Source organism: Alosa sapidissima, chromosome 3 (assembly GCF_018492685.1).
Source record: "Alosa sapidissima isolate fAloSap1 chromosome 3, fAloSap1.pri, whole genome shotgun sequence".
Taxonomy (NCBI): domain Eukaryota; kingdom Metazoa; phylum Chordata; class Actinopteri; order Clupeiformes; family Clupeidae; genus Alosa; species Alosa sapidissima.
This window is the reverse complement of record NC_055959.1, coordinates 37528598-37543362: the sequence shown is the minus strand read 5'-3', so window position 1 is coordinate 37543362 and position 14765 is coordinate 37528598. Positions and strand designations below refer to the sequence as shown.

General features: G+C 46.1%; 1 protein-coding gene across 2 annotated transcripts in view; it reads left to right on the top strand.

Moving 5' to 3' along the window:
- The window catches only part of samd14 (sterile alpha motif domain containing 14), a 14415-nt gene extending 6330 nt beyond the window's left edge, over positions 1-8085 (top strand). For both annotated transcript variants that reach the window (XM_042085994.1, XM_042085995.1), the window contains exons 4-9: positions 2150-2558; positions 2748-2829; positions 3036-3089; positions 3182-3308; positions 4078-4152; positions 7204-8085. In XM_042085994.1, coding sequence (XP_041941928.1) covers positions 2150-2558; positions 2748-2829; positions 3036-3089; positions 3182-3308; positions 4078-4152; positions 7204-7314 — 858 coding nt within the window. In that variant the 3' untranslated portion in view covers positions 7315-8085. The remainder of the gene's footprint in view (positions 1-2149; positions 2559-2747; positions 2830-3035; positions 3090-3181; positions 3309-4077; positions 4153-7203) is intronic.
- The last annotated feature ends 6680 nt before the right edge of the window (positions 8086-14765 follow it).

Below are 14765 nucleotides of genomic sequence, written 5' to 3'. Positions count from 1 at the left end.
TCGACGACCAATCGAAACTTCGTAACCTAGCAACAATAAACACTTGACAAAGTGCTCTGAAAATGAGGTTGAGGGCGCTTTCAGCGATTGGTGGACTCAGGGCCTAACTATGGTTATCTTTGGCACCGTGGGCATCGGCGGGTTTTACTCCAATAGAGTTATTTACTCCGATGGTCTGATTTACTCTGATGGTTTGATTTGCTCTATTGGTTTGATTTACTCCGATGGTCTGATTTGTTCTGTCTGAACTGGGTTCTGTCTCATGCCTCAGTCCTGCTGCTTGACCGTGTCCGTGTCCTGATCTGTGTTTTGTGTTGTGACTCAGTCCTGCTGCTTGACCGTGTTCGTGTCTGTGTTTTGTGTCGTGCCTTAGTCCTGCTGGTTATATAAGTATATATACTCTTTTGATCCCGTGAGGAAAATTTGGTCTCTGCATTTATCCCAATCCGTGAATTAGTGAGCTATTCCCACACACTAATCCCGGCGCAGTGAGCTGCCTGCAACAACAGCGGCGCTCGGGGAGCAGTGAGGGGTTAGGTGCCTTGCTCAAGGGCACTTCAGCCGTTCCTACTGGCCGGGGTTCGAACTGGCAACCCTCCGGTTACAAGTCCGAAGCCCTAACCAGTAGGCCACGACTGCCCCTGCTGGTTGACCATGTCCATGACCTGATCTGTGTTTTGTTGTGCCTCAGTCCTGCTGTTTGACCATGTCCGAGTCCTGATCTTTGTTTTGTGTCGTGCCTCAGTCCTGCTGGTTGACCATGTCCTAGTCCTGATCTGTGTTTTGTCTTGTGCCTCAGTCCTGCTGGTTGACCATGTCCTAGTCCTGATCTGTGTTTTGTCTTGTGCCTCAGTCCTGCTGGTTGACCATGTCCTAGTCCTGATCTGTGTTTTGTCTTGTGCCTCAGTCCTGCTGGTTGACCATGTCCGAGTCCTGATCTGTGTTTTGTGTCGTGCCTCAGGCCTGCTGGTTGACCATGTCCTAGTCCTGATCTGTGTTTTGTCTTGTGCCTCAGTCCTGCTGGTTGACCATGTCCTAGTCCTGATCTGTGTTTTGTCTTGTGCCTCAGTCCTGCTGGTTGACCATGTCCTAGTCCTTATTTGTGTTTTGTCTTGTGCCTCAGTCCTGCTGGTTGACCATGTCCTAGTCCTGATCTGTGTTTTGTGTGGTGCCTCAGTCCTGCTGGTTGACCATGTCCGAGTCCTGATCTGTGTTTTGTCTTGTGCCTCAGTCCTGCTGGTTGACCATGTCCGAGTCCTGATCTGTGTTTTGTGTGGTGCCTCAGTCCTGCTGGTTGACCATGTCCGAGTCCTTATCTGTGTTTTGTGTCGTGCCTCAGTCCTGCTGGTTGACCATGTCCGAGTCCTGATCTGTGTTTTGTGTGGTGCCTCAGTCCTGCTGGTTGACCATGTCCGAGTCCTGATCTGTGTTTTGTCTTGTGCCTCAGTCCTGCTGGTTGACCATGTCCGAGTCCTGATCTGTGTTTTGTGTGGTGCCTCAGTCCTGCTGGTTGACCATGTCCGAGTCCTGATCTGTGTTTTGTGTGGTGCCTCAGTCCTGCTGGTTGACCATGTCCGAGTCCTGATCTGTGTTTTGTGTGGTGCCTCAGTCCTGCTGGTTGACCATGTCCGAGTCCTGATCTGTGTTTTGTGTCGTGCCTCAGTCCTGCTGGTTGACCATGTCCTAGTCCTGATCTGTGTTTTGTGTGGTGCCTCAGTCCTGCTGGTTGACCATGTCCGAGTCCTGATCTGTGTTTTGTGTGGTGCCTCAGTCCTGCTGGTTGACCATGTCCTAGTCCTGATCTGTGTTTTGTGTGGTGCCTCAGTCCTGCTGGTTGACCATGTCCGAGTCCTGATCTGTGTTTTGTGTGGTGCCTCAGTCCTGCTGGTTGACCATGTCCTAGTCCTGATCTGTGTTTTGTGTGGTGCCTCAGTCCTGCTGGTTGACCATGTCCGAGTCCTGATCTGTGTTTTGTGTGGTGCCTCAGTCCTGCTGGTTGACCATGTCCGAGTCCTGATCTGTGTTTTGTGTGGTGCCTCAGTCCTGCTGGTTGACCATGTCCGAGTCCTGATCTGTGTTTTGTGTGGTGCCTCAGTCCTGCTGGTTGACCATGTCCGAGTCCTGATCTGTGTTTTGTGTCGTGCCTCAGTCCTCTCAGAGCTACAGCAGCCCCCTGCACAGCTCCTGCTCTCCGCTGCACTCCCTCCTGCAGCCTTCGTCCTCCGCCTCGCCCGACCTCCCAGCAATCTCCCCTGCCCAGCGGGGACGCGCCTTCACCTTTGACCCCTGCCTGATGGGCCCGGCCCTGGCGGAGGTGCGCAGGAGACACCGGCCCCTGCAGAGCGACTCTTCCCAGGAGGCCTTGCTGCTCAGTCCCGTGAGCAGTCCCTCCTCTGCCCGGCTGCAGTCCAGCTCTGGCGCTGCTTCACTGGGCAGCCAGCAGCAGGAAGGGCCCCTGAGCGAGGAGAACCGCACCGACCTGCACCATGGGGACCGGTCTCACCCGCACAAGGAGGCCCTGTCCAACCTGCACCAGGGGGACCACTCACCGAGTGAAGGTCAGATGGATTTTAAGCTGTCGCAGTGGGACGTACGTGTTCCATACTTGCCATGTGCATGGTGTTAGCCAAATATCACACACACACACACATGCACACACACACACACACTATCAGTAATGCGTGAAGATCAGCTCTGGATCTGTTCTAGAGAGCTGTCCATCATCAGACCTGTTTCTGTGGTTACAGATGACAGCCATGGAACAGATGAAGCGGGCAGTCCCACCGTTCTCCTGGACAAAAAGACCAAGAGGCGCTTTCTTGACCTGGGGTAAAAACAACAAGGGGTACCGTGTACCCTCTTACAAATACCAGTGATTCTGCTGACTTATAGTGGTAGCCTACTAATACCTAGATCAAAGGCCTCTGGCTAATATAGAGCCCTTTTTATATGTTCATACTAAGAGATGTTGATGTAATAGAAGTGTATTTTCATATGTTTTATAGATTTTATGTAAATGTATCTCCTTCGAACAGGGTAACGTTGAGACGGACGTACGGCAAGGTCAGGAAAGACCGGGCTAACAGAATGTAAGTGGCGAGTGGCTAACTTGATGTTTCTCAGTGGCATTGCACATGCAGTAGCCTACATGCAGTAAGTCTGCCCCCCCCCCCCCCCCCAGAGAGTCGACGGAGACGCGTCCATCACGCTCATCTGCCCCCTCCCTCGTGCCGTTCTCCTGGTTCAGCGAGAGGATGAGGAGCTCAGGGAAGTCCGGCACTCAGACCACCGCTAAGGCTGACTCATCGGTAGGCTCCGCAACAGCTGCTGGGATCTCCTGTAGCATAAAGGTGCTATGTGTAGACCAGTCTCCTGTACCATAAAGGTGCTATGTGTAGACCAGTCCCCTGTAGCATAAAGGTGCTATGTGTAGACCAGTCTCCTGTAGCATAAAGGTGCTATGTGTAGACCAGTCTCCTGTACCATAAAGGTGCTATGTGTAGACCAGTCTCCTGTAGCATAAAGGTGCTATGTGTAGACCAGTCTCCTGTAGCATAAAGGTGCTATGTGTAGACCAGTCTCCTGTAGCATAAAGGTGCTATGTGTAGACCAGTCTCCTGTAGCATAAAGGTGCTATGTGTAGACCAGTCTCCTGTAGCATAAAGGTGCTATGTGTAGACCAGTCTCCTGTAGCATAAAGGTGCTATGTGTAGACCAGTCTCCTGTAGCATAAAGGTGCTATGTGTAGACCAGTCCCCTGTACCATAAAGGTGCTATGTGTAGACCAGTCCCCTGTAGCATAAAGGTGCTATGTGTAGACCAGTCCCCTGTAGCATAAAGGTGCTATGTGTAGACCAGTCCCCTGTACCATAAAGGTGCTATGTGTAGACCAGTCCCCTGTACCATAAAGGTGTAGGTTTGAAGGTGTCTTGAACACACCATTATGGTCCTCCATCTTGCATTAGCTTATATTGTACTTAAATACAGCACCACACATGACAGTCTTCCATTGATTTGCATGACTACATTACCCAGAGGTCTTTGTTGAGTGACCATTTCATGTTGTTGGGTCTGCAGGTGTCCAAGCAACAGACTGGAGAACCTCAGCAGCCATCTCACCCCTATCAGAGCCTCTCGCAGTCAGCTGAGGAGGTGAGATCAGCGCACACACACACACACACACACACACACACACACACACAACGCACGCACACACACACACACACACACACACACACGTACACAAAACATGTACAAGTGTACACACACACACACATACACATTTTGCTTTGCTGGTCAAGTCATTGATCAAATTTGGTATTGCGCTGGGTGGTGTATAACTTATGATTTGTAGATGCAGTGTTTTTCACACACACACACACACACAGGGTTTTTCATGGCTAAATGAATCAATTCCTTTTCTTTTCTGTGATTGTCTCGATCTGACTGGAGCCTGACAGCTTGTTGTTTGACTGGAGACTGTGAAGCCAGCAGCCTCTCAGTCATTAAACATGCATTCTGTTGTGTCAACATAAAAGTGAAGTTCAAACACACACATATGCACGCACACGCACACACACACACACGCACACACACATACAGTCAGCTGCTGAGGTGAGAGCAGTACATATGCACACATACACACACACACACACACACACACACACACACACACACACATACACACACATTTATTCATACATGTTCAGTGCACACACACATGCACCTCACAGATTCACGCACACACACACACACACACACACACACACACAGTCAGCTGCTGAGGTGAGAGCAGTACATATGTACACACACACACACACACACACACACACACACACACACGCAGGTGGGACAGGTGGAAATGCCCAGGTCAGCAGGCACCAGTAACAACCCAAATATATCCCCAGCAGAACCACAGAAGCATAATCACATAATCCTGAAATCTGTGAGTGGGACAGTGGGTTGTGTTGTGTTGTGTTGTGTTGTGTTGTGTTGTGTTGTGTTGTGTTGTGCTGTGCTGTGCTGTGTTGTGCTGTACTGTACTGTGCTGTGCTGCGTTGCGTTGTGTTGTGCTGTACTGTATGTGCTGTGCTGTAAACACCCTCTGTGCCCCACCCCATGCCCTCTGGTGCATGCCAGACTACCCACATGGCTCTGAGTCTCCTTGCTAGCATGTCTTGACAAAGGCATTATGTGGGTGTTTTCAAGTGCAGTGTGTTTGTTTTCAAGTGCACTGAGTCCCATCCAGTACAGGATGCATGGACATACAGTATCAACATATATTTGCTAGTTCAAGTTCAAATTTTTTTATACAGCACATTATCATACACAATGGTCCTTCAGAGTGCTAGTCAGTGTGTTGTGCTTGCAGATCACGTGTGGTGAGAATAGATCTTTAATAGGCAGCCAGGGCTGTGTTGGATAAGAACATTGTATTGATTATTCATTAGGAACGCACATTTTCTGCCAGCATATACACTTTCTATACAAGATAGATATCAATCAATTTACGCTTGGTACACTGTGACTGAATGTGAAAGATCACACAGGCGAGACGAGAGCCATTTCCAGATTCTTCCAAGCCTTTGCCTTTGTCTTGATCCTCAGTCCTCATTCAGTGGGCTGACATTGGGCACCTAACAAGACAATAAATCCTGATCCAACCAGCACTAGGGTACGTGGTGCTTTGGCTTCTTATTGGTAGTAAGGGTACAGCAGAGGACATACAGCAGGTTGGGTAGCATGACATACAGTATATCATATTATAGCACTGGATTTGAGCTGGCCATCACCTGTGAGTATGGAGAAGTGTTTTGTTGTCCACTGACAAGTTGGATCACGTTATCCATCCATCCAGTTTTTTCTCGGTGTAAAAGAGCTCTGAACTTTTTAGAGTAGCCTAAGTTGAACAGATTTCTTCTTCACTTCTTCACTCAGCCTCTAGGACAAGAAGACGTGTGAATCGCACCATACAAGCAGGGCATTTAAGCTTTGTGTGTATGCATTCATGGTGCATGATAAACAATAAGTGTGTTTATTTGTGGGAGAGTTCCAACGGACTGAGTCAGCACCTGACCAAGTAGTCTTCCAAGAAAGGGGAAGATTTCTGAGAGCTCAGACAAGAAGAAAGTTGAATGGTTTTGAGGGGGTGAGAATATGAAAGTACAATGTGTTCAGGATTGAATAAAGGTGTATGAGAGTGCACTTGTGTATAGGAGTGTGTGCAATTGTGTATGTGAGTGTGCCGGAATGTATGCAATTGTGTATGAGAGTGTTTGTGTATAGGAGTGTGTGTAATACTGTATGAGTGTACACTAGTGTATAGGAGTGTGTGTAATACTGTATGAGTGTGCACTAGTGTATAGGAGTGTGTGTAATACTGTATGAGTGTGCACTAGTGTATAGGAGTGTGTGTAATACTGTATGAGTGTGCACTAGTGTATAGGAGTGTGTGTAATACTGTATGAGTGTACACTAGTGTATAGGAGTGTGTGTAATACTGTATGAGTGTGCACTAGTGTATAGGAGTGTGTGCAATTGTGTATGTGAGTGTGCAGGAATGTATGCAATTGTGTATGAGAGTGTTTGTGTATAGGAGCGTATGTAATACTGTATGAGTGTGCACTAGTGTATAGGAGTGTGTGTAATACTGTATGAGTGTACACTAGTGTATAGGAGTGTGTGTAATACTGTATGAGTGTACACTAGTGTATAGGAGTGTGTGTAATACTGTATGAGTGTACACTAGTGTATAGGAGTGTGTGTAATACTGTATGAGTGTGCACTAGTGTATAGGAGTGTGTGTAATACTGTATGTGAGTAAAGTTGTGTATAGGAGTGTGTGTAACTGTGTATGTGAGTGTAATCGTAGGAGTGTATGCAATTGTGTATGAGAGTGTAGTTGTGTATGTCAGTGTAGTTGTGTATGTCAGTGTAATTGTGTATAGGAGTGTATGCAATTGTGTATGAGAGTGTAGTTGTGTATAGGAGTGTGTGTAATTGTGTGTGAGAGTGTAGTTGTGTATAGGGGTGTATGTAGTATGTGAGTACTGTATGTAATTGTGTATGAGAATGTAGTTGTGTATAGGAGTGTATGTAGTATGTGATTACTGTATGTAATTATGTATGTGAGTGTAGTTGGTGTAGGGGTTTGTGTATGCGGTAGTAAATGGGACTGGTTGGTTTCTGTGTTTTTGAAATCAGGAGAAAGATACCGGCACTGGCAGTGGGACGGACGGAAGCCTGTTGCCATGGAGACGGACCAGGACCACACAACCCTCCGCAGACAAGCAGCTCCCTCCTCAGGAGAGTTGAGAGGTCCGGTCCTCCAGACGCTACAAAGATGGATCAGAATTCGGCTGTGGGCTCCCACACAGTCGCTTGTTCTGGCCTGGATGCGGCCCACATCTGCTATGGATCCATAGGCTGCCTGACCATGTTAATGGAGGCCCTCCATCTCACAGTGTTAGCAGCAATGCTAGGCTAACCCACATAATGTTGGCAGCTATGCTCAGCTAATCCTCATAATGTTAGCAGCTAAGCTAACCCTCATAATGCTACACACAGTATTGGCATGGGCATTGGGCAATGACTAGAATCCACAGACTATGGATGGGACAACTGGATAGTTGAATGAATAGTAGGCCATTGTAAGCAATTCTGCCCCAAATTATATTGCCCTCACAGGAGTTGGCTTTGGGTGGATTGGGATGTGCATGTTTAATAGATTGGACAGTTGGACAAAGAATAGATCACACAGGCCATGAGTGATGACTATACAAGAGCAGGCATTGGAGAATAGCCAGCCCTGACCCGATAGAATGCAGGGCCATGCACCCCAGGTCTGATCTGACCTAATGCAGGGCCACCCCAGGTCTGACCTGCTTGTATCTGAGGCTTAGCTGCTGGCTGGGGGGCCTCTATGCTACAGGGGAACTGACTTATGTCATCACATGTCTCCTTTGCCTTGTTCAAACACAAATTCTGGAACTGTATTTTCAATCAGTTTTCTTCTGTCATGTTGTTCTTTTCTTGCTCCTTTTAAAAGCCAACAAAGTATTTATTAAATGATTTACTGTGAGGGTTCATATCAGTCCTTGCATTTATTGTCCTGAGATATATAGATCCTTACTGATGTGCTCTACCAATGGTATTTCAGCTGCCTGACAGAGGGCCCACACACAGACACACACACACACATACACACACACACACGCACACAGAATTTCAGCTGCCTGACAGAGGGCCCACACATACACATTTCTCTGATCTGATGAAAAGTATGTTATGAGCGAATCCTTTCCGTTTTTTGGTGGCTCATTTTAAAACTACTGTAGTAGTTCACCCCCCTGTCCCATGATATGGGGCCTTGGTGAATCTCATTTTTGCTAATTGTGAAGCGTGAATATATTGGTACATGTTTAGTGAAATAAGTGTTGTTTTTTACAATCTTTATAAGTGTATAATATCAATATACTGTAAGTATAAATTATGAAAATCAATTTACACTTGGTACACATTCAGTCAGGGTTGACATTGAGCATCTACAAGACAATAAATCCTGATCCAATCAGCACTAGGGTCCATGGTGCTTTGGCTTCTTATTGGTAGTAAGGGTACAGCAGAGGACATACAGCAGGTTGGGTAGCATGACATACAGTATATAATATAATATAATATAATATAATATAATATAATATAATATAATATAATAGCACTAGATCTGAGCTGGGCATCACCTGTTACTACAGAGAAGAGTGGGTTGAACAGATTCTTCTGGGTGCATCCAGGCTAACTTCATCGATAAGCCCTTTGAGCAGGAAACTGGATGAATTGTAGCATACAAGTAGAGCATTTCAGATTTGTGTGCATGCATTCATGATGCGTTGATGAACAAGCGTGTTAATTTGTGGGAGAATTCCAAATTCCAACCTGAACGTGTGGTCGTCCAATTAAGGACAGCTCACCTTGAAAGGGGGAAGTTTTTGAGAGCTCGGAAACAGGTTGGAAACAGAATTGCAAAGCGCATACAGTATACAGTAAAACTGTGAAACGTACATATTCAGTGTCTTGTACTCACTTACTCCCCTAACTACAGCAATTTGTAACTTTACTGTAGTTTTCAAATGACTGTATAAGTACTGCCTTGAGCATTTCCAGGTGTCACCAAGTTCTGACCTTTTTTCCATGGGAAAACACTGAGAGCATAAACTGTCTTAATGAAAACATGACAAAGTCATTTGACTATCTTGTTCATAAACAATGGTGTCAAGACTTCTCATTTTGATGACACTGGCAGTTTCATTGACATAAATACTTGCTTTTGAGGAATGGACTATCCATTTTGACCAAGTGACGTGCTTTTGCAGGTTATCCAGGTTTTGCAGTTTGCACTAATTGTTTTGAGAAATGAGCTAACTGTGCAAATGTTAATAGTGATGTGAGAAAAGCACCAAAGCCACTGAGAAAAACTGTAATGTATTTTCGCCACCTACTGGCGAATGCATAGAACACAACAATGGTTTGTGGTTGTAGTTTTCAATGGCCGCCACCTGAACAAGGCAAATTATTATATATATATATATATATATATATATATATACATATATATGATACTGTATATCTGTAAGCTACATGTATATCTGAATTTGAAGACTCTTTATATATCTTCAGATTACAGTAATAGTCTTGATATATCTGAAGATGGTCTCCATATATCTGAAGATGTCCAGTAGATGTCACCCTAGAGCTGACCCCTCTGATCTACCATAAGCCTGTCCTAATCTTGTGCCAGCTCTGATCAATACAAACCCCATGCAACCATAAATACATTTCATTTGTAACACACTTTACATTTCCAAGAACCTGAAAGTGCTAGAACCATTATGAAGTTGAAGTTTTTAATAAGTCACTAATACTGGTGTCATCTTCAGACTATTTTTCATGGTATATATTCATATGAGGGACATACTTTATGACATACTCATTCCAACTAGCCTCTAGGTTTGGGGTTTAATCCAGCGTTCATGCAGCAGAGGGAGATAGAGGCTCTGGTTGATGAAGTAAGTAGACCACCACTAGAGGTACTATGAACCACATCACACACACACACACACACACACACACACACACACACACACACACGTATACATGCTTATTATCAGGGCATGGTACACTCTGTCCTGCTTGTTATATGCAACATTATACATGTGCCTTTTTAAGAGATGAAGAGAGAGAGAGGGAGAGAGATGATTCTAAAATGAAAATTGCTGCCACAAAATAATTTTTGCAAACTTCTAACCACAAAGCTTTTCCTTTCTAGCAAAACATCCGCATGGCAACTTAAAAGATACCTGTTCTCATAAGTTACATAACTTTTTTGTGTATTAAAGTGCAGACAGAACATTCCTCTGAGATGTGGTTGACATATGGACAAATGGTAAAATAATATCAACACAAACACTAGGTAATAACATTACGGTTATAAACTTGACCCTCTTAAATGTTTGAATGTCATCAATTATGATTTATTTATTGTAATGAAAATAAAGTACAAGAACAAAGTAGGCTACAATATCTGGTTGCCACAGGGGCAACTAGGGGTGTAAATTAGGTTGCCACTTGTCACAATTTGGTTGCCAACGGCAACCGTTAATGTCAAGCCCTGTGTCTGACCCCTGACTCCTAATATATAGGCTACACCGTACTTTTGATTAAGTATTTCTAAAAGCATTAAGATTATCATATACAGTCATTTACATCAGTGATTGTCCTTCAATAGGCTATCATGTTTTATTACAAGATATTTCAAATATGTGTTACTTTTGCATGTTTTTTTTTATCTAAATGCAAAAGGAACAACTAAATCACAAACTAAATCATCAAATTATATGAAGTGGCCAATATTTTCATAACCAAATAATAACGTGCAAGAAAATCTGTCAAATTACAACTCAAGATCGTTTGTTTAAGTGGTCCCTTTTCGTGCTAAACAAATCCTTAATTTGATCAAAGACAGCTCTTGCGGCCATCTCTGCAACTTCTCTTGGATTGCTAGCATCCTCAGCTGCTTCTGCTCCTAAAATCCCTCCTCCGACTGCACCAACTCCAATCATCAAACCTCCAACAACCCCTCCAGCTATACCCACAGCAGCCCCTGCCCCTACCAGAATCCCAGCCTCTCCTGCTGCTGCTCCTGCTGCTGCTGGTGCTCCTGCTACTCCTCCTCCTGCTACTCCTCCTCCTGCAGCTCCTCCTGCTACTCCTCCTGCTGCTGCTGCTCCTCCTGCTACTCCTGCTGCTGCTGCTGCTACTCCTGCTGCTGCTCCTGCTACTCCTCCTGCTGCTGCTACTCCTGCTGCTCCTCCTGCTACTCCTGCTGCTGCTGCTGCTGCTCCTGCTGCTGCTGCTCCTGCTGCTCCTCCTGCTACTCCTGCTGCTGCTACTCCTGCTGCTCCTCCTGCTACTCCTGCTGCTGCTGCTGCTCCTGCTGCTCCTCCTGCTACTCCTGTTGCTGCTGCTGCTCCTGCTGCTGCTGCTCCTGCTGCTCCTCCTGCTACTCCTGCTGCTGCTCCTGCTGCTGCTGCTCCTGCTGCTCCTCCTGCTACTCCTGCTGCTGCTCCTGCTACTCCTGCTGCTGCTGCTACTCCTGCTGCTGCTCCTGCTACTCCTGCTGCTGCTCCTCCTGCTGCTGCTGCTGCTCCTGCTGCTCCTCCTCCTCCTCCTGCTACTCCTACTGCTCCTGCTCCTGCTGCTCCTGCTGCTGCTACTCCTGCTGCTCCTGCTACTCCTGCTACTCCTCCTGCTGCTGCTCCTGCTGCTGCTACTCCTCCTCCTGCTGCTGCTCATGCTGCTCCTGCTGCTACTCCTGCTACTCCTCCTCCTGCTGCTCCTCCTGCTGCTCCTTCTGCTCCTGCTGGTCCTGCTGCTACTCCTGCTGCTTCCTGCTGCTGCTACTCCTGCTGCTGCTGCTCCTCCTGCTACTCCTCCTGCTCCTGCAGCTACTCCTGCTACTCCTCCTGCTGCTGCTCCTGCTGCTACTCCTCCTCCTCCTGCTACTCCTGCTCCTCCTCCTGCTACTCCTACTGCTCCTGCTCCTGCTGCTCCTGCTGCTGCTACTCCTGCTGCTCCTGCTACTCCTGCTACTCCTCCTGCTGCTGCTCCTGCTGCTGCTACTCCTCCTCCTGCTGCTGCTCATGCTGCTCCTGCTGCTACTCCTGCTACTCCTCCTCCTGCTGCTCCTCCTGCTGCTCCTTCTGCTCCTGCTGGTCCTGCTGCTACTCCTGCTGCTTCCTGCTGCTGCTACTCCTGCTGCTGCTGCTCCTCCTGCTACTCCTCCTGCTCCTGCAGCTACTCCTGCTACTCCTCCTCCTGCTACTCCTGCTGCTGCTGCTGCTGCCACTCCTGCTGCTCCTCCTGCTCCTTCTACAATTTTACTGCCCAAATCTAAATGTTTGGATATTAAAGAGATCCACTATTTTCTTCCAGCATGAAGTATTCCTAGACTTATCATCACTATAATCCCCAGCAGGGCACCCAATTTCTCCTACTGATGGACTTCTCTTCCTCCTGCTACTCCTGCTGCTCCTGCTGCTCCTGCTGCTCCTGCTACTCCTGCTGCTCCTACTGATGGACTTCTCTTCCTCCTGTGTTTCCTTTTCCACTGCCTGCCAGATCACATTGGTGGAGCAGCATCCGTTGTTCTCACTGACTATCTCCTCTATGGTGTTCTGCAGCTTCTCCACCTGATGCTTTTTCTCTACGAAACTCCCCCTCGCTAGGTCTGAAGCTCTTTTCCTTTTCTTTGCGGCTTCTGTCAAGGGTTTTCGCTGCTTCTTCGCCGGCTCTGCCATTATACACACGTTTGCACGTTTTGTTAGCCTGCCTGCTTCGGTCGGCGGGTCGGATACACTGAACTTGCAAGCGGGATATTCTTCCTACAGGCAGAGGGGGCGGGCGAGAGAGTCTTCATTCGCCCTGTAACGAGTCATTTAACCATATACCGACTTACGAAGATGAGTATTTAACACGAAAACGTTGCCTGGTGTCCCTTTAATGTGTCATGTGTCTGTAAAACATGATTTGGCCTTCGGTGTGGCCCAAGGGAGCAGTCTTGGTCCTCTGCTTTTTTCCGTTAGGAAACATCATAAGTCAGCATAATGTAAACTTCCACAGCTATGTAGACTATACCCAACTGTATATTTCTGTGGTCAACAAACCCAGATGGCCAGATGGGCAACATTTTTTTAAGTTTTTAAAGCTAAATGACAATATAAAACCAGATATTTTGGTTGGACCAAAATCAGAACGAGACACCGCTCTTAGTAATCTTGGGATCCTGGCACACCAAGTGAAAAAATAACAGGGGGCAGCTAGTGGATGGTGAGGTGATATATAAGTATAAGTACATATACTCTTTTGATCCCGTGAGGCAACCCCTTCGGTTACAAGCCTGAAGCCCTAACCAGTTGGCCATGGCTGGCCCTCTGCTCTTTGCAGTATGTGACAAAAAATGTTTTAGCTTAGAAATCACTTAGACCACCTTTAATTGTAATGTATGTGTTGTTGTATCTATCTCTTGAGAAATATTATTTTTACTTATTCTAAATAAGTATAAACTACTAAATTCTAAATATCTGATATTTTCTTTACTGATTTGCTTGTTGTTTTAATTGTTTTTAAAGTATTTTTGCATGGATTCTACTTTTTAAATATATGTATATTTTAAAATCTCACGTACCCCCTGGAGTGCCTTCACATACCCCCATTTGAGAACCACTGTTCTAAAAAATGTTTTTTTTTTTTTCAAGTTTATTTTTTGAGCTTTTCGCCTTTATTTGGACAGGACCAGAGAATGTCTAATAAGGGGAGAACTGCCACCCTCAGAAAACTTCGGGTTTCTGAACTGGTTGCAGTTCCATCTCTGGTTCCACATGAGGGTGCTCGTCCACAAGTGCAGAATGAATGGAGGTCTATGGAGCTGTACCCCTCAAAATCCACTTTTTTCGGGATATAATTTTTTCTCAAGTAATTTGAATATTGTATTTGAAAGGGGAGGCAAAGAAAATACACTTGGTTGAGTATTATATGTTTAAAGTCACTTAATTCTCCAGTCTGTTGTTGCCAGCCTCCTCTTCTATGCAGTAGTATGTTGGGGAGGAAGCACAAAGAAGAAGGATGCTGGGCGACTTGACAGGCTGGTAAGGAAAGCTGGCTCTGTAGTGGGAGCTGAACTGGAGTGCATTACTTCAATATCTGACAAAAGGACCCTGAACAAACTGATCAACATCTTGGACAATGAGTGTCACCCACTCCACAGCCCTATCGTTAAGCAGAAGAGCCTGATCAGCTGGAGACTTTGCTCACTGCCTTGCACAACTGACAGACTGAGAAAGTAATTTGTCCCCAGGGCCTTGGAACTGTTCAATGCATCACTTAAGGGAAGAGGAGAGATAGACTTCTCTGCATAGTCTGTTTGCCTCTTCACCCCCTCCATGTTTGGTACTGTCTGTCCACTAGCCACTTGTACCACTGTCTTTATGCCTCACTGTTTGCGTGCTATATTAGCACATATGCATAACCCCCCCTCCGTGCCACAGCCGAACTGTGGCCACACTTATACATTTTCTTAAATAGTTAAATATATAGATATATAGACTTTACTTCATTTCTGCATTGTTGCACTGTTGGACTTACTCATTTGCACTATCACCATGACCACTATCACCATTGCACTACCACCATGACACTCATTCATTCACACAGAG